Here is a 27433-nt window from a genome sequence, read left to right on the forward strand (position 1 = left end):
CGCAAATTATTTTTTAATACAAAGTATAAAATTATAAAAAAAAGAAAATATATAAAAGAATAATACAGCGTACGAAAGTACGAAATACTCGTGCGAAAGTTTGGAAGTTTATATATATAAGTATATATATATATATGTATATAACATTAGCTTTTAACGCGTCTAACTGATGATTCAACGGTGCAGAATGAACGAATCTCTGGCTATGTTTCGGTCGAGGCTAGCGCAATAGAAAAATACTCTAAGAATGTAAACGCGCTTGTGTGTTCATGTATTATGTATATGTGTGACTTGGACATCGAGATACTCGAAGCACTTTGGCGTTAATTTCGTCACTTTCGGTTATTGCCCCAGCGGTCGCGCATTAGTGATATTGATTCTAGAATACAATTATTTGTCTACCTATGTAATTGCGGCTTTAAGTGCCGAAGTTCAAAGACTGCACTGTTGTACTTGTGGCGATATTGAGTTGTCTCGCATATCGTTAATATCGCCCGTTATTACTTTCCGGTATGTACGTGTACTATAAGTGACATAAAAATTATGTAGCATCGCATCAAATTAACTTCTAATTTCTTCGGTCGAATATAACACCGCTTACCCAGTCTTTAATCGTTGCAATCACCTAGAAGTTTACGCTTCACCTAATTAACGTAAGCCATTCTTTTAACGTCAATATGTAATAACATCATAACGGACATATAATAATACGAAAACACATTTTTCTTATTACAATAAGCCAATGAAATGGATTAGATCAAGGTACAAATAATTTCTATTCCTTTTTCTTACGAGATGTTGATCTGTTTAGTCTTTTTGTGAAAATTTATCCGAATCGTGTGAAATGGGTTTTGGTCCTTTGTCAATTCGTCAAAGTCAGAAATACGAGCTACTGTTAGCTCTTTTAAAGTCATATGTCCAGGAAAAAAATCAATGGAAACAGATTCCACGTTTGTTAAGCTGTCGCCACCGTATGTGCTGAATATTTTTCAGTTGTATTATATGGATTCGAATTTCCAAAGCATCACGTGGCGAGTACCCTTCTGAGTTTTCCATTCTATTTTCTTTTGAAATCACGCTTCACACCTTTTTCTTCCTTTCAGTGATGAATCTCTACACAGTCCGCATAACGGAGATCTGTTTAGGAAATGTGTTTAGGAGTTTCTTGTCCTAAACAAAAATTTTTGAAAAGCTTCCCACAGTCACGAACGTGACCGGGTCAAATGCATTAAAGATTTTTTAAGGTTTCTGATCTTTTTCTTGTCCAACAAAATTAATCGCTTTTATTGTCTTATATTAAAATTTGATAGATTATGCAGTAAAAAGTTAGATGGATAGATTTGTATACCAATAGATTCTGATCATTTCGTCCGCATTTGCGAGACGGTGCCACATAAAAAGAAAAGAATTGAATCTCTGAGTGTGTAAAGTCAGTGTAAGGTCCATTATTTAACTTCATGTTTTAAGAGAAAAGATTTACTTGCTAACAGAAAACAAAGTTACTCGCCACAGCGATTTATTTAGGGAATTTTCCGAAAAAATAAATATTTGGGAAATTATGACTTAATCCATAATTAAAAAGAAACCTTAATCGTGTGACGTCCAAGTCACCTGTACAGGATGTTCGGCAAAAAAGACCGTAACAAATATATTTTAATTAGAAGAATAATTCTGTATCCAGTATAAGGACGTTCTTCGTAGAATAAGAATTTATCGTGAAAAAATCTTGTCCCGTCTGGTATAAGATATATCATTTAAGAATACTATACTTCGTGATCCTTCATACATATGTATGTATCATAAATATTATACACTTTGTACCTATCTTTGTTTCACTTTATCTTTGTACCTGACATATTTGCTTGCGACACTTTTGCAGACAACCTGTACATCGCATTGACTACATTTAACTTAACGGTTATCTAAACAAATTGTACAAATTGTACTTAAAGGTTTAAACAAATTTTAACATCCCATACACTAAGTAATAATAATTATAGTTGCTTTGTTATGATCGTCTTTTTAAAAATTACTCGCATAATAATTCATAATTAATATATATATATATATATGTCTCTGTTTTCTTCTCTCTTTTTCCGTCTCTCTTCATTTCTATATATATTTATATATTTAATATTTTCATATATTAAATAATAATAGCAATATCTTAGAATTATTGGATTATAATAAAATTACCAAAAAGCAAAGTAAACTCTCATAAAAATAAAAGGGTTTTCGTCGAAGCATGTTTCACATACAAAAGCAACAGTTATTTATAGAGGCCTTGCGATTTCTGTTATCTACCTATAGTGCATATACAATCTTCTCTTCAATATTACTTTATTCTTTACTATCTCTCGCGTATCCTTATTATTTTTGCGTATACACGCGTCCACGTGTGTAAAGTGTGTATGTTAATAATAAAGTGTAAAGTGCATGATAATTATAGATTATTATTCGTTTGTTTAGATTTGGCCCTTTTTCGGCAGAGTAAAAATTGATCGCGGCTAGAGATTCTTAATATAACCGTCCATTACAAGATTAAAAGTTAAAATCAGTCGAAGCCAGATTGCGACACTGTCATTTATAGTGATTCTTCATTTTCACACAAGATTGCATGTAAATATGCAGTATCACTCATTAATATTAGGCATTCCTATTTCAAATTAGATTAGAAATCAGATAATTTTAATATATTACAAAAGCCGCGTACAAAATTGACGTCATACTATTTGTCATTTTTAATATCAATGTTTTTAATATCAATAATTTAGTTTTTATGCATGTGAAACAGCAAACATTTTTCAAACATTTTCTATTTTATTATATTAATTTCAATGATTTTGATTTTATAAATTTTCTTCTGTGTAAGCTCTTGTCACGTAGATTATACTATATTCCACTTAAAGCAAGAAATCACTTTTGCAAATTGCGTTTTAAAAATTAGTAAGCGTTATTACAGATATTTATAAGTCCAATGTAGGCACCAAGATTTAATTATCCTTTTAAATATATTTTAATATGTAATTATATTTTAATATGTAATTATTCAATATGACATGTTATTGTAATAAAAGAATGTTTTAACTGAATTTTGCAGTTTTATTGCTTATTTGTACAAGTACTTAAACTCTTCTTCAAAATAATTTTCTTTTATTTTACATTTATATTTAATTTTTTATGCTCTCCGATGAAAAAAAAATTAAATAAATGTTTTAAAGCAGGTTTTTAAAATATTACTGCTCGTATTTGTTTATTATTTAAATATTGTAATATTACAAAATATTCTTTCCTTTATAATACACTAAAATACTCTACACTCTTGAAAGACAATTTAAAATGTAAAAAAAATTTTAATTTAAATTTTAACAAGAAAACAAGTATAAACAAAAAATATTTGAGCCTAAATCAATTATTTTAAAGGTTATTTAGTACTTGTATCAAGATAAGCAATGCTTAGTTTTAATAAAATCATTTCTCAATTTGTTATTTTTTAATTACAATGCTTTTTAAAAAATTACATTTAATACTATGTTAAAAGAAATATATACACACGTTCATAAAACTAGAAATCAATACACAAAATTTAGAAATCATTTTGTAAAATACATTGGATACTACATGCAGTCTTAAAAGTACTTTGCATTTGCATAAGTTTGGCAATAACACAAATGCAATTCGTATATCTTGTTACCAATCAGAGTGTCTATTTCAACCTGGCTTTGTCAATATTACGGTCAATTCTATTAGAATAATTTCTACGATACTATTTTCATAAATAGCTTGCACGCTATGAAACACCTATAATGTTTTTGGGTTTTATAATTAAAATAGAGATATAATTGATCGTCAACATTTATAATATTATGTATAAAGTAAATAATAATTAGTCATAAGAAATTAATCTTGTATGTACATACACCACTTCCATTATATTTCTAAAAAAACTTTAGTTAAAAATTTAGTATGTCATAGTATTTTAACTGAATTAAAAAACTCATAAATATTAACAATCTATAATATTCTGAACGATTGTAAGAAACAGCAGTCACGGTTACTACAGAAATTATAAAACCCAAAACTCAGAGTCTAATTGGCAGTATAGTGTTGGACATTGCGCCCAGCGCAAGGTGCATAGCAGAGCTGCTGCAATAGCCAAGGATTGGGAAAATCCTTGACCGTAACGAGAAAAATTTTTTATGCGGCTTTGATTAAGTTAGTTGCGGATGTTACACGTACGTGGCCATAGTACCAGTCGGAATGGATGGTGTCTCCTCTGGTCTGCCTTTAGGTCCGTATTGTCCGATGAAGGATCCATCTTCCGTAAAACGCCCTAGAACAAATAACGAATTCTATTATTTACACAGAATAATGTATAAAAATATAACACTATATAGATGTGTTTTTTATTTTAAAATAATAAAGTAATAATGGACATTGCTACAAACGTCACACAGCGTGCACTTTTATAAGATATATAAATGTTTTAATTTTTTAATTTATTGAAGCAAAGATGCAGTTTAAGGGGGTCTTCTACTGTAGCAAGTCCAAAAAATTGAAAAAATTTTTTTGTATATTTTGTAAAGTATATTATAGAGTATAGAAAATATGTCTACAAAAGGATTTTGCCCAATTCACAAAATTAATAAAGTTATAGCACATAATAAAGAGCAGTGTTCAGTGTGCGCTTTGCGCTTAGAAGCTGTCTACATCCAGAATCAAGAAAGGATAAATCGTAGGGACAAAAGATCAGTTTTAAATGAGTTTTATAAGAACAAGGAAAGTTCACTGTACGGTGCAAACATCGCCGATTAATGTAAGTAACGTTATTCATACGTCATATCAATCATATGAAATTGATACGAAAAACTTTAAAACGCGTTTTTCTCTAAACCATATTTTTCAAACTAATCGCAGTGATATCTCGGGTTCTAATTGTCCGATTGAGATAGGGTTTTGTACACGTATTTAGTAGATATGTCGCTATAGCCCCTACCTCAATCAAGCTAAAAAAATTATTTTTATTAATTTTACAGTAATTTGTTGTATGAAAAAAAACGTAAAAAAATTTGAAAGAATTTTTTCTTTCAAATAACGCCATTATGCAAATTTCAATTTTTTAATAACAATTCTGGTAAGGGCTATAGCCAATGTCTTACTAATTAGGAATCTTTTTGGTCTTTTTGATTTAAGTAACTATAAAAGTCGGAATCACTGTGATAATTTAGACACTTTTTTTACATGCATAACTTTGCATCATTATAACTTTTTTATTTATTAATATTTTTTAATAAATAAAATATTAAAATGAACTTTAAAAGTGTACTAATATAACAGAAAAACCCCGATCCCAAAAAACCCCGATCTCAAAAAACCTTATAAGTTTTTCACAAAAAATTTCCAAAAATAGCGTTGAAATTCACTCTTTACAGTAGAGAGTAGAAGATTCCCTTAAGTGTTAAAAACATTTACTAAGATGATACGTGACTCCATGTAAAAATTAATTAAATGTCGACATGATCAACATATCCAAACCTTTACCTCGTATATGTCTCGACAAAGTTGATTGAAGAATAGAAGGTTTAAGTGAAAATATTTAAATAAAAAGTATGAGATAGATAACCATTTGAGGAATTTACATTTCATATTACAAATTTTATTTCAAAAACACATTTATTGAACTTACCTTAGACTAGAGTGGCAAATGCCTGCGAATTTGGTTCCTGCTTACGATGTCGGCCATACTGACCAATGAAAGAACCATCTTCGTTCATGCCCTCTGTATGAGTCAAGCAATGAAGCAAATAAAATATATATAACAAAATATACATAAAAAATTAAAAATAAAATAGTCTAAAATATAAATATAAATAAATACAACTTATTAATAACTGCGGCTGTGAAGTGTTTACAAAAAAAGAAGCACAATCACAGTACAAGAAAAATTTAAATAAGTGTGAAAATAAACTCAACTGTGCTCACATAAAATATGAGATTCGCTATTTCATTGTGCCTTCTATATTAGATATTAAAAATAAAGGTATTAATTACAAACATATTAAAATTTGGTGCATTTATATATGTTGCAACAATAATTCACAATACGTACCCTATTTTATAAAAGCCAAATTCTCTCATCTCTTCTCTTTTTTAACTTCTCTACTCTCGACTGATATATTAATTTATTTTCTCTCTTTCTCTTACGCTATTTTTTTATATTTTTGTTTCGCATACGCATATATTATACATACGTGTACAATTTACGCTACATTTTGTTTTTTTCTGACTACATGAATTGAGTGCATAGCATTTTATTGCATATGCTATTAAAATATATATAAATTAAAGAAAAAATTTGATTGTACATTGTAGTAACAGTATGTTATGTATGAACAACTAATCAGTTACTACAATATTTGATGATATTTAAAAAACACATGCAGTAAATATTTTTAATTACATATCAAGGACTTCTAACATTGTAGATCTGTTTTTAGCTAAACAAAGTCATATAGAATTCTAAATCAATTTACCTGTATCACCATCACCATACTCTGCCATAGAATCAGTATCGGATTCAGGATGTTTGCCATCCTGATGAGAAGAAGACGCTAAGGACGCACGTCCACCTGCCGATTTGGTATCTAACGGTTGTGAATACTCGTGGAATCCACCTTCATCGGGATAATCTCCGCGCCCAGCAGCCAACTCACGCTCGTGTACAGCGTACTTTCCACCTCTGTTTCGTTTAATCACGCAAACGATTATCAGCACCAAAAGAAGGATGGCGATCGCTAGCATCATTCCTGTGAAAAAAATAACGTTTTCGATATATACCATCCGTCAAAGACATTGATCTAAAAATTTGATTAGGAAAAAAAACATTACCTATAAACCAGCCGGCTGTCGCGACATTCTCCTTCGGTTGAATAATTGGTCCTTCGCTACTCGTTTCTACTTCTTGAGGGGCACTCTCACTCATGTAGTCTCCGTCGACAGCGACAACCGACATCACATAAACTTCACCGCTTTGAAGACCGCGAATCTGTGTGATTTAAAAATTTGTAATAATTACGTATTTTGTTTATAATATAATAGAATAGAATAGAAGTTTATATTATAATATAATAGAATAGAATATAGTTTTAGATTATAACGCAAATTTAATGATATACAATACTAATAATACAATAATCCAAGCATGATAATCTGAGTTAAATATATATAATTTAAAAAATTTTGGTTAGAGTTCACACATTAAAAAGGAGATATTAGAGAACCTTGTGCATAAATAATTTATCATTATAAACATACCTCAATAGTATTCGATTGGAATTCGGGAGATGTCTCCAAAGATATCGTCTCGCCTTTCAGCTTATACTTGACAAAGAAATGACTTCCTGGATTACCATTCAAATTCGGCAACCAAATAACCCTTACGTTTGAGTATCCATTCTCCACTGGTATAGTTTCCCATGTAAATTGTGGGATGTCAGGTCGTTGAGACGTTCTTGTCTTTTGTTCAATAAAATAGCTGAGGAAATATATAAGCAACATACATAAAATAATATAAAATAATGTTTACCTCCTTACAATGTTATGATAAAGTGTTACTGACATTTAATTTCGTTCTTACAATTGAAATACTTACTCATTGCCTTCACCGACCCTGGTTGTGGCACGTATGTGAACGCGATATATCGTATCAGGCGCTAATGAGGCTAATTTGGCACTCGTAGCTTGTGGATCCATAACGTGCGGCTTTCTCTCAAGTAACGTCCCCAACTTTGTGCCGTTCACAACTTGATAATAAATTTTATATCCGGTTAAAATACCGTTCGGTTCCGCAGGTCGTGTCCACACTAGAAATAGTGCACTGGATCCCATGGGAAATGCTTCGAGACTGAGTACCGTTCCTGGTACTCCCTCCGGCATGTCAAAGCTTAAAGTTTCAGACGCAGGACCAACGTATCTACACAAAATGATTATTTAAAAACAAAGTAGCTGAAAAACAAAATATGACAATATATAATTAATAAAACGTTATTACCTGCCATTGTAAGCGAGTATTCTCGCAAAATTTTTGCTATATGGAACGAATTTCGTGATTAATGCGTGCGTTTTATTTCCACCGCGAATATCAATCTCGCGCATTCCCTTCTCGCCGTCTTTATCCGTCCACGTTTGAATCTTGTACCCATGCAGTTCGCCTCTTACCGATTCTTCGGGTACCGGACTCCACGACAGCTGCGCGGTTGTTCCCGATTTTATTTGATTTAGTGTAAAATTACCAGGTGCTTGTAGAGGTACTGAAATAGCGATTTAACGTTTTACAAACTGAAAAGTCATATTACGCAAATATTGATATTAAAATAATCTTAGCTCTCTACGTACAATGCAAAAATATTAAATTAAGAATTAAAATAGGAATTAGAATTTTAGACTCAGTTTTCTCTATGTTTTATGTAAGTACTATAAATAGACAATTAATAAAAAATAAATAAAAATAGATAATAAGTTATGTTGTGTATTATATAATTTATATCACATATTTTATTTGTATGCATTGTGAATTATGTTTAATCTCAAATTCTTATTTCCTTCTGTTAAAAATAAATATTAAATATTAATTCCTAACAAGAATTCCTAATATTTCTTCCATTGGACACAGGGCTTTAGTATATTGTAATAATAATACAGTTAATCAGCAAATTACCGTCTTCTCCCGAGAATCCAGTAACTTCGACGGCAGGAATTCTACATTCTCCTTTCTCGTTTATTGCGACAACTTTAATTTTGTATTTCTGATAAGTAGGTTGATTTTCCACCAGCACATTATTCTTCCTCCAATCGTGTACATCAACTGTAACCCAGTTCTCACCTGGTATATCTCTTTTATAAAATACCTTGTATAGAAATTTGGGCCCATTATGTTCTATCTGTGGCATGGTTGTCCACGAAATAACTAAATTTTGTGGCGTTGTACCCTTGCCCATGACATTGTCCGGATTTTTAAAAGGAACATCCGGCTCGGTAGTACAAACATCGCTGTGTGGTGACGGAAGAGAAGAGCCTGCGTCAGAAAATAAATGTCAGTTTATAAGTGTCTTAAAGAGAAGATAATAAATCGACTCGAAAATCATAATTAACCCTTTAACTATACGCCATATAGTGGCTTCTTCCCTCAAAATATAAAACAAATCTTTCATTTCCTTCCCTTTTCCCCTTATCACAGAATCCTTTTTTTAATCCTTTCAATCAATTCTTTTCCCCATTCCCATGTTCATTCCATTTCGATTGTCAACAAAATTAATCCCAATGCTAAATTTTACATGTACATAAATAAAAACACAATTTAATCAGTTATTAAATACTTTATATTAACATATAAATTGTATAGTATGAAAACCAACAAAACATTAACCGCGCTATTAATATCCCGTTTGATTGCAAAAGAGTTAGTATCTGATGTATTATATAGCACATTAAACTGTATATCATTGCAACTTAAATAAACTTTATATAACTTTTTTTTTCATTTTCAGAGATAAAGTCTCACCTATTTTATTCCACGCAAGAACGCGGAATGTGTAGTTAGCCCAGGGTGACATGGGCACTTCGTATCTCAGGTCTGAAGCTGGAACATGATCTTTAGATATTTCCCAGGTATCCGGTGTAAAAGTGGTATTGTATTGGATTGTGTAACGCAGAATAGGAGCTCTATTATCTCCCATAGGTACCCATTCGACCATAGCCGAATCAGATTTGCATTTAATGCCGACTAATCTTGGCGCATTAGGTACATCCTGAACTATCAGCGTCGCTTGCGCTCTCGCCTCATCGAGCTCAGTACGGGCGACACACGTGTAGATACCGGAATCTAATTCAGTGGTCTTTGTGATCATCAAAGAATAATCGGTGCTTCTTATAAATCTTGGTTCCATTTCAAAGTCTATTGGTTCACCATTGCTCAGCCAGTCTATGGTGAGAGGTAGAGTGGGATCGCCAACGGCATTGCATCTAAAACATAGAAAAAAAATTAGACGATATTTTCTAATGCACATCAGATCTATTTTGACTTCTATTGAAATACACCTACATTCAATGTTTCTTAAAATAGTTTATAAAATTTTACCTAAATGTAGCCGTGGAACCCGCTGCAACCTCGTAATCTTCCGGTTTGTCCGTTATCTTGGTGTGCTCTTTTACCACCAAGCTCGCGGATGCATTCACCTCGCCAAATTTATTGGAAGCGTAACATGTGTAAATACCAGCGTCCAAGAATATCACGTTCTCGATTTCCAAATCACCCACGTCCAGGGTCTTGTAACGACCGCCGGTCAATTCCAATCCGTTCCTAACCCACTTGACCTCGGGCTTAGGCGCGCCGAAAACGCGACACGTGATTCGAATGGTTTTGCCATCGACCGTGCTCAAGTCCATGGGCGGTTGCGTGATATCTGGATAGAGTGCCAACACGTTCACGTACACGTCCTTGTATACGTATCCTAACGAATTAGTAGCGTTACACCCGTAATTTCCCGTGTCTTTTTTCACCAGCCTCTCAATAATAATGGAATTCGGTGTGACCTTTCTCCTACTGTTCGGCGGCGCTTCAGATATCGGTTTACCATTGTGGATCCACTTGATCTCGGGAACGGGCACTCCGCTAGCCTCACATCTAATCTCCACAGTCTCGTCCTCCGCGGCATTCACGAATTCCGGCTCAACAGTGAAATACGGTACGGCCATTACTTGCAAGTTTATGGAATACGACTGAGCTGATCCCACTCCGTTAGATGCCTCGCAGGTATATTTTCCCTCGTCCTCAAAATTGACGTGTTTTATGATAAGAGATTTGCCGTAATTTCCTTGAGTGATTCTATCGCTCGGTTTGAGCAATTGACCGTTTTTGCTCCAAACAATCTGCGGCAAAGGCGTTCCGCCGAATATACAGTACAGCTCTACCTTCTTACCACGCAAAGCAACCTCGTTCTTCCTGCTGACGTACTGCCTTTCAGGAGGATGTTTGTTCTGGCCGGCTGACGCACCCGTAGATATTACATTTAGCAAAACCTTGTTGCCTACTTTGTATTCATTTCTGAACACAGATGTGGCGGCACAGGCGTAGTAAAAATCGTCCGAGGCGTCGTTTCTCGTGACATTACTAAACCAGAGATTACCCTCTGGATCGAGGGTCATTCTCGAGTTATTGATTGACTTGATACCACCAGCAATATCCTGAATCAACCAATAAACGTTTGGCTTAGGCCAACCATCGGGTGGTTGGCAGGTAAGTTTGAAGGGGGAGCCCTCGTTCGCGTTCAAGGTCATCGGATTTTCATCCTTAAACGAATTTAATTCGGCCTTTCGAACAAACACCGAATTCGACGTAGCTATACCCCATTCGTTCTCGGCGAAGCACTGGTATTGCCCCAAGTCCTCGTCTCTCGGTCTCGAGATTACCAATGTGCCTCTACCAGGCTGTTGAGAAATGCGATCGTCATACGCTGGCCACTCAAAGTTCTTTCCATTTTTAATCCAACGATATCTATATAATATTAAATAATATTAAAATTTCTTATGCGTCAAATCATTCTAATAATAAAGCTAGAAAAGGTAAATTATATAATTACATTTCTCTTTATATAATTATATGCATATTAATTATATATTTTTTACACACAAAATTATTGAGACTTAACATATGACATAATAAATTTAGTATAAGTATTTAATAATGTGTCTTTTTTCATATATATATATATATATATATATATATATATAAATGTTTTTTTTTATTTTTTCACAAATATAAACTATATATATTAGTTTTTATCTGTTTATGTAAAAAGCCAACGCCCATATGATTGTAGATAAGTCAGACATCTGTATTAGTGTCGATTATTTCACACATCCTAAAGCTATGAGATCATCCTTGTAATTAAGATCGCCGGTTGCACCGGCTTCTTTATACTGCACGAGTGAATAAGCTCAACGTAAGTGCAATGAAACTTTATGAATGAGATATTCCGAAAGTACATTCTTGAATTCCGTTCTTGAGCAACTTAACAAGTGTCACGGTATTTACATAATAGCCATTTCCTTGACTTCACTTGTAGGCACTATCTCATAGTATCAGCGTGTGCGTGCGTGCGTGCGTGCGTGCGTGTGTGTGCGCGCGCGCGCGCACGCGCGTGTGTGCAAAAAGACTTAAAGATTTGTGATACATTCATTCAATAAACAAAGTCTTAAAAAAAATACTTACGTTGGAACTGGCTCTCCTTCCGCTTCGCATTCAATTAGAAATGGTTTATCATTCTCATTGACTTTTGTTTGAGCCACTTGAAACAGCTGCTCGTCCGTAGGCGGCTGTTTAGATATTCGTGGCGGCGATTGAACTAATAAACAAAAACGTATTAGATCAATTATGCTATTGAAATAAAGGTAAACTAGTAAAAAAAGAAATACACAAATATAATCTAAACAAGAATCGGACAAGAGACATTTATAATCATGTTTAATGTAATAAGACGCCGCTATGATGGATGATCTTGATGATTTTTAACTTAATTATGATAAGGTCAGCCACAGTTCGCTATAACCTAATTAAAATAAGTGTACCACATGTAAAAAATGTAAAAAGAACAAAAACAAATACATGGTAGGAAAAAAATCAACATTCTTTAAAAAATATGTACAAATACATACAGATACTTTGAAACTAACAAATCTGGGATCTAATAAAAATAATATTCTACAGCTCGCATATCGGAATTATGTTATGTTTATGTTGTATTGTCGTATACATGTTGGAATTATGTTGCATCACATATGTAAAAACAATATAAAGTATGTGATAACACTATTCACATAGAAATGATTTAGAATATTTAGATTATGCTTTCATGAAATGTTTCGCGCACATTTTGCCAACAGCCAAAGGTAATCTATACACAGATGTAATTGTGTAAATGTAAATGTATAAATATTGAGAATATGATTTGGAGTATAAACAAATATGTATATGTAAATATGTGAATACACAAAGACATAGCAGCCCCGTGTAGAAAATTTATTCTGTTGCAAAAAATGGTTTTGTATGAATGAGAGATCGCTTATAATAGAAAGCACGAATATAAAAAAAATAATTTCTATAATAGGGTGTTTCACCTTCTACGTTATCCGGGACACGTACTATAATTGAAAATAAAGAAAATCACAATTTTAATGGAGAGATTCATTAGAATTTGTATCGTAATAGGATAAAGAGCTTAACTATAATTGATCATAATTTGAAAGGTATTCACAAACAATTGAATTATTTATACTCACTTATAGCTGATGCTCCAAACACCAGCGTGGAAACAATACACACGACGAGTCTCATTGTCATTTCGTATTCAGAAAGCTGAAACAATAATATTTTGTTTATCAAAGGTTTTCTTCATAACAAAAATTATATTGAGAAATAAGGAACTTTAATCAATTCTGAATTAATTTCTAACTGTATAGTTTATTATTCTTAATTTCCAGTCTTTCTTTTCTGTTTAATTAAATAAATTAAGGGAATCCTAAAGTCGTCTGTTTTATCAACATTTTTTAATTAAACTTAATCTTTAAATTGGCTTTATAGAATCTCAAAACTCTTTTACAGAATTAAAGTACGCACTAAAATACAGAGGAATACGGCCGATTAAATATCAAAAACGAAAAATTTCATTTTTGGTACGTAGAACTGTCACTTGATGACAATATTTGTTTAATATACAAAATCTACGATATATATGTACAAAATTAACCATATTCCTCTAGGGATAACATATACGCACAATATCATGCAATTCAAACTAAGACTAAAAGTCTAGAAAAAAAGAATAGTTTTATAAACTTTTTATAACTGCAAATTCAGATATAAGTTAGAAAAAGAACAATCTGAAAAACATTTATTCTCGGCATAAAATCCAGTTCATACGGTAATATTAATACATATACTTTAATTCTGGAAAAGAATTTCCGAATCTATAAAAGAAATACATACAAAATCTTGTTAATGATATGACTCTACATTATCGATCTCGATCAAGTTTGATGGGCACTTTAGCATCCCCTTAAACACAGAATTGGATAACAATTAACTAAAAAATTAAAGAATAAAGCTAAAATATAATAAAAATTTTATTAAAAAAGAAATATTAATAAAATATTAATAGCACGTTAATAAAATAGTACAGATATTACTTAATAAATTAATTCGAATTTGCTTAAAATCGCCTTAAAAATCGAGAAAAACGAAAACGTAGGGAAAGCATCTTTTGTATTATATTGATTGCAAAAGCTTCCCAGATTGTTCGTCCGAGTACTGTTACATGCGTGACACAGTGCAATATTTTTAAGTACAGAAAAGGGGAGAAAATTGCCCTTTTATTGAATATTTTACTAGGACGTTAAGATATACTGTACTAGCGAACATATGCCGCTCATATGCAGAGTCGTGTTCAATGTGAGAAACAAGAATTAAAGAACATTTGTACTCAAAACGAACCTTCGCTTATTGAAAAGAGCTTTGTTAAAATAATACAACACACATTCTAATTCTAAGTAATAGTTATTCGATTGACGCATGGTTGTCATTTCAAACCGAACAAAAAAAAATTCTATTGTGTTTCCAGAAAAGATCAGGATGGTCAACATATGCAAAAAAATCTTTAGAATTATTCCCTCGAAGATGTTTTGGGAAAAGATTAAACAGATTTCTGAAGTCATAAAAAAAAGTAAAAAGCAAAATAAAAGTTTATACATTACAATAAAAAAGTAACTTTATGTCAGAGTAATCATATAAACTTAAAAACTTTACATTAATATTGGGAAAAATCCACGGGAAAATCCAATTAAATTGATATTAATTAATTTAATGATTAATATCATAATTACGACAAAAAATTTAATTCTTAATTATAATACACAATATAACAATTTTGTAGTTGCCTTGAAATTAATCTTAGGAATTTTAATAAAATAAATTAATTAAAATAAATTGTTGTAATTATAATTATTTTGAGTATTTAATAAGTAAATAAAAATAATTAACAATTGCTCGTTAAACAAATTAATCATTAATTTTAATCACTAATTTATAACACTGGTTGATAACAAAACGGTATTAATTTAATAAATCAAATTTTTATTTTGAAATACATGCTCACTTTTTAAAACGCTTCTTATTATATTTTAATTATATTGTTAATAATATTTTCTTTTATTTGTAAAAAAATGATTTTCTTGCAGTGTTTTTCAAACATTTTAATCAATCAGAAACATTTTGAAGGGTCAGTTATGGAACATTTCAAAGAAATATTTGTGAGTTTCTAAGGGCCTTGATAAACTTATCTATCAGATAAATATGTCTACTTATTTAGAAAAAAATTGAAGATAGACACATGCTTACCTAATAGATAAGTGTACCAAGAAGTTGGAACAATCAGCCCTAAAATAAATACCTTAATATTAAACGTTTTCACTAACAAAGTATAATTCAGCCTAGCACACAATACAAAAAAACATATAATTCACAAGTGACAATTCTACAGTTTAGAGATATCACAATAAGGGTCCGTTGTTCCAACTTCTTGGTAAACTTACCTATCAGATAAATATATGTTTGTTTTTATTTATTTAAGAAAAGAAATGAAAATAAACACATGCTTACTTGGTAGGTAAGTTTACCAAGAAGTTGAAACAACCGGCTCTAAATAAAAATTATTTTGTCAAATAATAAAAACATTTATTCATTTTTCTTTAAAAAACTTTCTTTAGTTTTGTGATATTCATATTCATTAATCATCATCATTAATACAACTAAAGATTATAGCTTATACTTTTGTCCTTCAATTAAATTGATTCTCAAATTTTAAATAAACAAAAAAAGTTTGAGAACATCCAATTCCAAATTACAGTTTAGCTAATAAATCGTTTGGTTCTTGTTAAATAAGAGATGCATTTCACAAAGAATCTTCACCAATTAGTACACTTTTACTAAAATGTTTTAACAAGTGTATGTTAGGTTATCAATAATAGTGTTTATTAGTAATAATATGCATTCTTTTTGCTTTCTCCCAAAACCTTGAGTAATCATACACATAAATTAACAGTAAATTTATAAACAATTATTAAACCCTATTGCAACATACGTATTATAATCACGTTGGGTATTGGACTCTTTAAGAAAACTGTTTCAGAGATTTTTGGAAGATTCCGGAACCATCACATTCCAAAAGCCGTTCAAATGTTGCGACGCGTAACAACACTCGGATTCACTTGATTTAAAAAAAAAAAAAAAAAAAGAGAGCAAGATCGATAATCGTAAGTGTTCGTCGTATCCGGCGACAACGCGGTAATGAACGTGGTACCGTCCGATTTTCTTCAATTAATCATGCATCACTCCGCGGTCGTGCACCCCGTGGCGCTTTTGCGGTAAACACAAAATTGTGCGCACACACACACACACAAACACACACACACGCACTCGCGTGCACACGGGCGCGTGCGCTTAAAAACCCCCGGCATGAATCAGCCGCAAGATCGAAGCTGACCCAATTATCCGAAATTTTCAAATTCGCCAAGATGTTGTGGGACGACGGTTGTCAATGGTGACGCGAAAAAAATGGGCGTGCACCGGGCGCCGGGAAGAAAAAAAAACGAAAGAAAAGTGGAGAACTCGCGGGGAACGCGGTGTATTTTCACACATACGCGTCGAACGGATTGCACGCTATATCGATGCCCGCGGGACCACCACTCGGACGTCGCCGGGACACGTCGGGAGGAGGAGGAGGATTCGGGCGCTCGCCAGGCCCGATCGAAACGCGCGTCGTCGCACACGACGTTCGATACGACGTCGTCGTCGTGTCGCCGCCGCGGCCGCCGATGATCTCACTCCGTCGTCCTTCGTGGGTCTCGCGGAAACGCGCGATCGAATTGACAACCTGAGAAACCCTTCCCCCCGGGGGACGACGAGAGGATTTCGAGCGCGTCCTGTTCCGATGGTACTTGTCAGGTGGACGAGCGTCTCGTAATCCACGCGATTTCTGCCGCTACGGCGTGGCGAGAAACGCCGAAGAACGGGAACGGGAGGCAGGGCAGGCAAAAAGCGGGCACACCCGCTTCGTGATCGCATTGATCGGTCCGCGTCGTTTCCTCGCCTGCGCGATCGTCGACGAAGCGTATCGGTGTCGATCGGTCTTTTGGTAGACTTACCGTTCCTGGGCGCGTTCGGTGGCGCGGTCACGGTGCCGAGAACGTCGCTATCACCAGAGCATCATCGAAAAAACTACGGGAACCACCGACTCGGATATACGTAATCCACCGTACGGTACCGCGATCTTGTGCGTGTAGACGTCCTACCTGTGTACAATTGTATGTACGTGCGTGCGTGTGTGCGCGCTAACGCGCCGCGCCTGTCGCGCCGCGTTTGGCGTACCCGGGCGTCTCTAGGCTAGAAAAACTCGGATAAAGAAGAGACCGAGTTTTATCCCGTCGGTAACATTATCCCTACTGAAGGATAACTCGATCGTTATATCAGATATCAGATATCGGTTGTAGAACAATTATATCGATAATACTTCGATTGCGCATATATTTTATCCCAGAGTTTGGGGTTTTTATAGTGTAAAATATAATCTATATTACATAACCAATAAAGCAGAACATCAGAGAAGCTAGATTCGTAAATTTTTTTTAGATATAATCTACTTTTTACTTTTAATGTTATATACATTTTTATTTTTATCAATACAAAAGTCAGATATATATGTTAACAATTTTATGAATTGTTTTTTCTATTGTTTGTACAATTTAGAATTTACATTTGGTTTGTATTTTGTTTCTTTGTACAAGAAAACGAAACAAATGAATCTATACGACCTCTCCTACTCTTCTCCTCTCAATGATGAGAATTCAACTTAAAAAAATTATAGTTTATATTACGTACATGCAACGTAGATTTTTTCTATTTTACGCCACCTTTGTTTTTATTATAATTTATTTTTTATTTAATTAAGAATTTCTCTGTGTTTATGTTATGAATAGTAACATAGCATGTGATGAAAAATAAAATATATAATTATCTCATGTAATTTTAAGATGATAATAAATAAAATATACTTTTAGCATTGTGGTTTAAACATTTTGTCCAGTATAGTGAAAAGTAAAGGCATAACTGATAAAGATAAAAAATATCTGAATTTAATTGAAAATCAAATTAATTGAATTAATTACATTATAATTAATTTAATTATATGTGAATATATACTTTTATAAAAAAGAAGAGTAAAAAAGAATATTTTTTACATTTTTTTATTTATTATGTTTTGAAACAAGAATACATAATAGATCTTATATAGAGGGATCTACATAAATTATTATAAGTTATCTTGAGAATTACGTGATTAATATTTTAATTTCCTCAAATTTATTCTTGAGTTGATCTCATCAATTACGATTAATTTGAAAATTAGTCGGTTAAATTTATGAATTGCTATCTGCAAAACTTAAAACTGATCATCTTTAATTCAATTATTTTAATTAAGAATCCTAAAATACAAAACATTTACTAGCAAATTATTAACATTTTGAGTATTTAATAAATTAAATTACAATGTCATTTTATATTTTACTTTTTTTCAGTTTATACCTTAATTTAGTCTTATCATTTCACCTTGAACTTTGGACTTTGTAATTTAATTTAAAAAATAATTTTAAAAAATATTTGTATATGATATAAATGTTACTTGTCTAAAGTGCATTAGAAAGAAAACAATTAGTTTTATATAAACCTATTTAAAATTTTAAAGTTGCCCCTGGCTTATCTCTTAAAATAGATAAAAAAAGAATCAGTCTTAACAAAGGTAAAATGCCCTGAAAATTAAGGAATTTAAAATAAGAATTAAAATATAAATATAGTTCTCAAGATATTAAACTGTAATAATTGTGTAATCCACCCTGTATAATACTTTTATGTACAAATTGATACATCAATTTTATTCACAATGTGAATTTACATCCTTGTACTTTTCAATAATCATCCGAGCTTTAAAGAAAACTTTGCATACTTTGGTCACAATAAAAATAAAATAGCAATAAATATCGATGTAACGTAAGATACAAAATTTTTTAACAATCTGGATTTATATTTGTCAATCCTGGTATAGCTATATGTATATAGTGCACATTGTGAATAAAAGTTTTATTGATAAAATTGATTAAACAATTTGATATTGCTCGGGCTCTACTTCGTGAATGTGTCGCAGGAAAAATGTAACTTTGACTTGTTCAACGTGTCGACATAGTTTCATGGCTAAACTCGTTCGTAGTTTCATATGCTGGGTAAGGGAGGGAAGATTCAGCAATAAAAATGCAAGACCATCAATTTCCTAATAAACGTAGAAAAATATTGTCAATGTTTAATTGCAATTAAAATTTTAATTTAAGGTACATACATATACTCACCTCTTCCTTGACGCGATACGCAATATCTTTGCAATCGTTCGTTTTTCTTAGATACCGAAACACGTCATCTACGCTCCAATACAATGGATTTGAATCGAGTTTTCGGGTCTTTGGTCGCCGTTGTGTCTTTTGCAATTTCAGATATTCGGCATCTGCCTCAGAACAATCGGACTCTATGCTCGTGTCCCAATCTCTTTTAGTCCCTCTAGTGATTCCCGTATTTTGACCGAATCTCGTAAAATGTTGCCTCGAGGTCAAATTCGAAGGACTGGGCAATTCTCGGTCCTTGGCTTTTCTATCATTAAACGAACTACCAGAATCTTCCGAAGCGTTACTAGAAGCTATTTCAGTTTTAAAGTCGTCTGATTTGTCGGATTTCTCTAAACCTTTCTGTATCATAATATCTATTTCTGAGAGCGGTTGTCTTCCATCGAATTCAATTGACTCGTCAATAAGGTTCTCCGAGATATGCTTTGCCAGATCTAACGACATAAACGGTATTTCATCTTCCTGATCGTAATCTTCTTGAATCCCTTTGTGTTTATTCGCCCATCTACCACGCCGCCTTTTACGCCTTCTACCCCAAGGTTTCGGTTTTTGTACCATGATACTCGTATATCCTTTTGGTTTTCCTCTTTTACCAGTTCCAACTGTTGTTGCTAAAAATGTAAAAATATTAATAACATATGTACGAACATTATATATATTAATATTATAAAAGTTTTCACATGTGCAATGTGTATCATTTTTTTTAGACATTCAGTCACTTACTAAATTTTGTTTTTGATGTTTTATAACATTCATCTGGACATTCGTTTTCTGATATATGTAATGGACCGAATAAATTTGGGCACACCATTAATTTCTTACAAATACTTCTGCAAAAATCTGCCACCATATCTCCTGACGTAACAATGGCCACACTTGCACGATATGTGTTATTTTTATGTTTCGCCTTTAAGACTTCTAAATGAAACCCAGGATCTGGCTTAGTATCACATTGCAAAACTTTTAAGATTCGAGCGCTCCTGTATCCAACAGATACTATCATCGATAAGACTTCCCGCATAACTAATATAACTGGTCCAGGTCCCACTGATTTCGGAAGAGTCGCTAATTTACCTTTTGATATCATGGGACCTGTGAAGCATCGATAATTAAAATATATCTTTGGGCACCAAAGAGAAGAGCGCGGTTCGGATATCGGTATGTCCAAAATATTAGTTTTTTTCTTCTCCTCTTCCTGTACGGATGTTTCTAACTTTTTACAAATTTCGATATAGTCATGCGGCGGTTTTAACGGATAGTGATTAGATTCACACCATCCCACAGGAAATATGTGCAAGGAATGCATGTCGACTACATGATCTGGCCGAGAGTACTCGTAGCTATCTAATTTTATCCATAACAAATTGTCAACGATTTTAGTGATGTGGGCGCCGCATATTGCATATTCATGTTCTGGATCAACAGCCTCCAATCTCATGCCATGTTCAAACCCTGCCTCAATGGCATTCACACGCTCACCAAATAAGTTTTCAGGCGCTGCGGTAGCATGATACGCTTCCAAATATTCATTCCAATCAAAATTTTCAGTCTTTGAAGTCCAACCTTGTGGATGAGTAATCCTGCAATATTCAAATAAAAATTTCAGTAAAAAATACAAAGTGTCAAGATAAAAGAAATTATATATAAAAATGTGTGATATTGTTTAAAGAATATATATTCGATCTTCAATTCTACAAAACAGTATATTATTTAAAAATTTTAATAAATTATTTTGCTTACATAATATTATTTTTTTGCGCCCATCCAACTGGAAATATATATGGATGTTCTGCATTGCATAGCCATGTATTATTTTCTGAATTATTAGAGACAAGCGTATCATCTGTTTTTGATTCGTTTAAGCATCCAGAATGCGCGTCAATATTTACAAGAAAATATATATCGTCAAATACTTTGGTTACAGTAGCAGGACAAATTTTCACTCGATCTACTGGATGTAAAGCTTCTAGTTTCATTCCAACTTCGAAACTATGTTTCGAATGCTCTACACCGTTGTTAAATAATTCTCCCGTTAGATCGCAATCTTTTGGTTTAGATTCTAACAGATCTTTCCATTCCTCGTATGGATGCAAATCGATTATCGAATTAGGTGGTTCCAAAAACCAATTAGAGTCTGATTTAGATGTAAATCCATACGAATGTAAACGCTCGGATGTACAAAATATCCAGAAATCTTCGCAAGAATTAGAATTAGAATCTGGAGTATCATATTGCAATAAAAGACGACCCCCAACGTTTTTTATAATCTGGAAAAAGAAATGACTATCAAGTATTTTTCAAACGCACAGTATAATCAAATGTGAGCATTTTTAATAATTAAAAAAGACAAAATAAACTTCATTATTTTTTATTGGGCAGTAATTACGTTATTTTTTAATTATTTTTGCACCGTTACAGTTTTATAATTTTGTATAAGATACTCTATTTGGAATTTCTTATTCTATAACTTCTAACTTTAGTCTTACCGTAGCTACCCATAACTTGTATGGATGCAACACATCACTTATCTCAATTTTCATATCCTTTTTTATCCTATCTGCCATACTTAGGCCATCCTATAAAAAAAGTAAGTATTATATTACAGTATTAATTACAATGCAAAGTACATAGAAATATCAGTATCTCTTACCCCTGTTAGCATTTCAGCTGGGAGTGTACGTGCTGTTGCCATAAACTCATCTACCTTTTCCATACAATCTGGTGATCTCTCAAGTATAATATCAGGTGGCTTCAATTTCTTATCATTTTTCTCACTCCAGCCAAGCTCATGGCCAGCCTCTTTCGTAAGATTGAACCAAAACTCCAGAGATCTATCGTCACCACCAAAGTAACGCAATCGCAACAAGGGTCCACAGGCCATAACAATAGTAGCTATCCAATACGAGGTTTCCTCCTTATCATTGTTTCTTTGCACTGGAACCTCCAGTGACATGCCTATCTCAATGCTATTTTGCAATGTTAACTCCACATGAGGAAACAAAATCTGTGGCACTTCCACACTTCCTGTTGCATCAAGATAGTCTTGCCAAACAAATCCACATTCTAAAATATTAAATTTAAAGAATTTTATATACAGGAAATTGTAACTTTCAGTTTACTTAATAAAATGTTATTATGACAAAAACTTGTTACCATAATGTGTAATATGTATTAAATACGTGTATATAAATAAATATACATATTTTACCAAATAAGATGTTACTTATTAAATAATAATGTAGATAAAGGAAATATTATAATACAATTATTTTTCAGAAATATTTTAATTAAAAGACTATTACTTTTATTTAAATCACACACACACACTTATATATTGTTTTTCTTTATTAAATTTCCATTATGTTAACAACAATAAATTATTACAAACAGAAATATTTTATTTTTTAAATTAATATTTTTTTGTACTCGCATTTTTTTTCTGCTATTATTGACGCGCAAAACGCCATTTTCTGAATTGTTAATAGAGAAGAGATATAGAACAGAAATACATTTACAAAGATAGAAAAACATGTGAAACTACGCGAAAACAATACGACGTGTGTTCTTCGATAGTTTAATTATCATATTACGTGAATTTTTTTCCATACTGTGCACGTAACTCGTTTTCTCGAAGTTTTATTTGAAAACTCGTTTCAACTACCATGTTGCCTATAAAATCCACATCTACCTTTATTGAGAAAGCGATAGCGCTCAAGTTGACTCATTGACTGTGCAAAAAAGACGCGCGGTAACTCGATAATTGTGTGTAACATCTTACGCCGGGAAAATCCACGAATTTCACACACGTGCGTAGAGATTTCGTGAGTACGCGAAATTTAAAACGACCATGCAGTGTAAAAATTTTTACCTCCATCCAGTGGTTTTTCTTCACGTGCCTCGTACGTCTCCATATTTTATTTACACCGTCGGCCCGCGCGAGCGAAATACACGGCGAGACTGTCGACGGGTCGAAGGGTCGGCGATTTTTGCGTGCGAAATAAAAATGTAGCGAAACCTTACTATAACTAAGAGCAACACCTACGATTCACCGTGCGCGAATGAGTGAAGGGCAGTGATCCCAAATCGTAGGATTTTTCCACGCATGCTCAGCAGCGCAGTGCAGTGGCGTACCAAGCGTGTCGTCAGGGCTCCACGGACGCCAGAATCTCGCCTCGTCCGTCTTCAGTCCGAGAAAAAGTCACTAGATCTTGAATTGTACACATTCATAAACATTACACTTCACGTGAAAATCCACGAAATAAATACTTAAAAAAACTAAAACAATTAGTGTCTCGTATTATTGTATTATTAATCAAGTTTGCGTCGAGTTCCATCTTTAGTGTTTTAAAAATAACTTTATTTTATTGTTAATTACTGACTTAATTTAACATTTAAAGAAATTTAGTTCATTATATTCATTGTAATATTTTAATCATATCTCTTTAATCTTTCAAAAATTGTTACTTCGAAGTTTACAATAAAGTTTTTTAAAACCGAAATAAATTATTTAAATTATTATTTGTTTTAAATAAGATTATTATAAACAAAGAAATTATAATAAATATAAATAATTAATAAGGTATATTTATATGCCTTTTAAATAGATGCCTTTCAAATAAGCTTAAAAAGTTCAAATTTTAACGATTAATTTATTTTAAAATATTTTAAAGATATGTTGGTGCATAAATTAACTAACTTGACATATTCGATTGTAACATTCACATATATAACTCGATCTTATACTTAAATCTTATGATTAAGATTAAAACTGATCTTAATTGATCTCATAGTTATTTTAAATAGCGATCCAATCAATAAAATCATTGTATAGCTCAAAAAATCTTGAAATAATCTTGACACATAAAATGACTTAAAATATATAAAATTAAATTAATTATGCTGAATAAAATGTTAATAGCATGCGAGCATATTCTCGAACAGAAATTAAGCAAAATCTGTTTATAAATTTAAATAAAATATATATCTATCATTTTATAAATTGAAGTAATTACAAAATTACATATTCTACTCTATTACTACTTCCAATTATAAATTAATCAAATTCTGTTATACTTTTGCTGGCATTCTACCGAAAATTCGTAGCAGACAATTTCTAAAATCTATTTTTGATAGAACTAGTTACCTGAATAAATATTGCCCTATATTCGTCTAAGTAGAAAAATCTTTAATCAAATTATTGTGTTTAATTATAAATATAAATTCTTGGCTTTGTTACAATAATGATATAAATATTATATAAATCAAGTATCAAAGATTTTTATCAACTGAAATATATAATTTTGTGTTTTAATATTATATACTATAAATATAATACATATAAAGTGATATAAAAAATGTATGTGATTTAAAACATTTTTTATTTTATGTATTATAATATTTTTTAAATTATTTAAAATAAAGTTTTTTGTAATACAATTCAAATCGAGAAATATAGATTAATAAGTACATATATAACATAAAAAGATATATATATATATATATCTTTTTGTTATTTGGTTATTAGTGCAAAGTGATTTTAATAATAATATAGTAATGAAGACATGACAAACATATTTAAATGGACCCCAAGAATTGTCCTACTTTGCACAAAAGGTCTTTTTAACAAGTCATGCAATCGACTACACGCATATATGTATGCATACAAAAATAGTGGGGACGCGCATGCGTTGGAAAATCTTATTATAATCTGATCATGTACTAAAAGTATTGGATAACTTATTGTTAGTGATAAAGCAAATCCTCTCCTGTCAAGCAAAAAGACAAATTCATTTCTCGATATTATGGTATCTCAGACATATACGTATAATTTTAAAAGAAAAATATATCGATCATTTTAATAAATACAAATATCTATAAATAAATCCAATAACTTAATTTAATATCTCATGATACTACATGCAGCAATAACAATATAATTGATAAAAAAATATTTGATCATAAACCATAAGTTTAATTGTTTTTTAATGCTGTTCTAATTTACACTAGCATTTTCCTTCTCGTTTTCGCCAAATTTCAAATTTATTTTGCTTTAAAAAATATATTTTAATAGATATACTTTACAATATATCTATTAAATATACAAATTCAGATATTAAAAAACCTTTATGATACTTCATCTCAATAGGGATAAAAATCAATGATAGAAAAAAAATTGCTAGCGAATTCGGGTATCAACCCTACTATTACGCTCCTGGCGCATAATAAAGACTGCTGCGTACAAAATACAAAAGCATAGCACATGGTACGTTCGTTTTACACCTTCTACACTCGTATTCGTCGCTCTTTCTCTCCCTAACGTCCGAATAAACATCCATCTCGTTTCAAATGTAGAAAGTGATATGGAGTGCAAATGAAACAAGTAGACCTTTATGCTTATCTTGACTGGATGAAGTATCCATATACATAATATATTCTGCTAAATAATAAATATTATCATTTTATTTAACGGATTACATGTTGCTTACATTAACAATTAAGGTGCTTCTCGTTATGTTTTTGCACTCAAATAAGCACTTCGTGTGTAACGATTTTTAGTATGTACACGTAATTGTAACGAAAGTTACCTTTAATCTTTAAACATAAACCCCTTAATAATCAATACATGATTATTAAACTCCTTTAGATTTTTATATTTATCCTGTCTACGAAACAGTAAATGATTTTGGGGAAAATAAAAAGATATATAATACTTAATACATAACTCTTAAAAAGACAGCTTTTGACACACAATGTCTTTACCAAGTATCAGCTTCGCAGATTTCTGAAGGGAAACTATCTGAGAATGCTCGGTCTTTATGTATGTTATTGCCACATATATTCAAGACGTCGTCCATGCATCGTTTATTGTTTCCTTTTTTCAAACAATCAGTTATTCGACGGACACACACTGACGAGGTATTGTCAAAGAAGGTCAATTAAATGCTGGCTCCGTACCAACTGTAGCAAGGACGAGTGATCGTGAACGAGCATTTACGATGAAGGAAAACGAGCATAAATGTGAATCTAGACGCCGATGAGGTGGATACTATTAAAGACGGCCAGCCCCGAATAAATTTTCATGATCAAACGGACTTGAGGATAACTAAAGAGTACAGACGTTATCGACCGTTCCGATATATATATATAATATAAATATATATTCGATAAAAATAATCTAAACAATTGGACTACAATGCAATATTAAATTTATTATTGTGTAAATGCTTCGTGAAGAGGTATATTTATGATGCAACAATGTCATGTTTATGTTGTTGTAAACTATATCTTTCTATGATATTCAACTATAGGATGGTAACAATGAAAATGTCGGTAGAAATAAAAATTATTGCATTATAGAAAATGTAAAAAAAATATTAATAAAATGCTAGTAATATACATTACTTTGCCAGATTTGAGAATATTGCAATATGCATATTTATAAAATATGGATAATAATAAATTGAAAATTTATACTTAATCTGTCTAAATATTTTAATTTAATATTTTGGCACTTGTAATTAATTAAAATATTATTTAAAACATGAAAAATATTGTACAAATTTTTTCTGCTTTTGATTAATCATCAATCTTGTTTTAATACACATAAAGCTATATATCTTAAAAATAACGTCTTAAAAAGTTTATCTAAAAATACATTATAGAGGAAATTCTACGATCATATTAAAATACATATATTTAAGGCTTAAGGGTAAAAAATATGTTTATATAATATTTAAAAATAAATATTTATTGATTATTCAAACATTAATTTGAAACATTTGATATGTATTGTGTATAATTAAAGAATTTTTTATGTTGTCCTTTTTACGTAAATTATTTACGTAAGAGAGATCTTTAAAATAAAATTACATAAATAATATAA

The 27433-nt window shown here is 31.7% G+C and overlaps 2 protein-coding genes and 1 long non-coding RNA gene across 11 annotated transcripts; 1 reads left to right on the top strand and 2 right to left on the bottom strand.

Annotated features, from left to right (window-relative positions):
* Window positions 1-2326: 2326 nt before the first annotated feature.
* Window positions 2327-17777, bottom strand: LOC105835429 (neuroglian). Of its 9 annotated transcripts, none has more exons than XM_028194668.2 (14): window positions 17254-17776; window positions 15449-15487; window positions 13336-13411; window positions 13174-13197; window positions 12269-12401; window positions 10136-11551; window positions 9560-10020; window positions 8717-9073; window positions 8051-8309; window positions 7652-7972; window positions 7315-7534; window positions 6889-7045; window positions 6534-6806; window positions 2327-4333 (listed from the first exon to the last, which is right to left on the bottom strand). In XM_028194668.2, the coding sequence occupies exons 3-14, from the start codon at window positions 13394-13396 to the stop codon at window positions 4230-4232; spliced, it is 3786 nt and encodes a 1261-aa protein (XP_028050469.1). In that variant the 5' UTR covers window positions 13397-13411; window positions 15449-15487; window positions 17254-17776; the 3' UTR covers window positions 2327-4229. The 9 variants fall into 9 exon arrangements, with proteins under 9 accessions (XP_028050469.1, XP_036139316.1, XP_028050470.1 ...); XM_036283423.1 differs by lacking the exon at window positions 17254-17776 and adding an exon at window positions 16191-17247; XM_012678718.3 differs by lacking the exon at window positions 15449-15487 and adding an exon at window positions 5687-5779 and having other exon boundaries at window positions 4206-4333.
* Window positions 17778-18335: 558 nt separating this feature from the next.
* LOC105835430 (scm-like with four MBT domains protein 1) lies at window positions 18336-26449 on the bottom strand. The gene is made up of 8 exons (XM_036283424.1): window positions 26311-26449; window positions 23420-23758; window positions 22202-22614; window positions 22038-22127; window positions 21292-21818; window positions 20275-21131; window positions 19504-20162; window positions 18336-19427 (listed from the first exon to the last, which is right to left on the bottom strand). Exons 2-8 carry the CDS (start codon window positions 23460-23462, stop codon window positions 19257-19259), a joined length of 2760 nt encoding a protein of 919 aa, XP_036139317.1. The 5' UTR covers window positions 23463-23758; window positions 26311-26449; the 3' UTR covers window positions 18336-19256.
* Window positions 25044-27024, top strand: LOC114255541. Its single transcript, XR_003626800.1, has 2 exons — window positions 25044-26368; window positions 26441-27024. It is a non-coding gene; the product is annotated as an uncharacterized LOC114255541 (long non-coding RNA).
* Window positions 27025-27433: the final 409 nt, after the last annotated feature.

The sequence above is a fragment of the Monomorium pharaonis genome, chromosome 2 (genome assembly GCF_013373865.1).
Source record: "Monomorium pharaonis isolate MP-MQ-018 chromosome 2, ASM1337386v2, whole genome shotgun sequence".
Classification (NCBI taxonomy): Eukaryota; Metazoa; Arthropoda; class Insecta; order Hymenoptera; family Formicidae; genus Monomorium; species Monomorium pharaonis.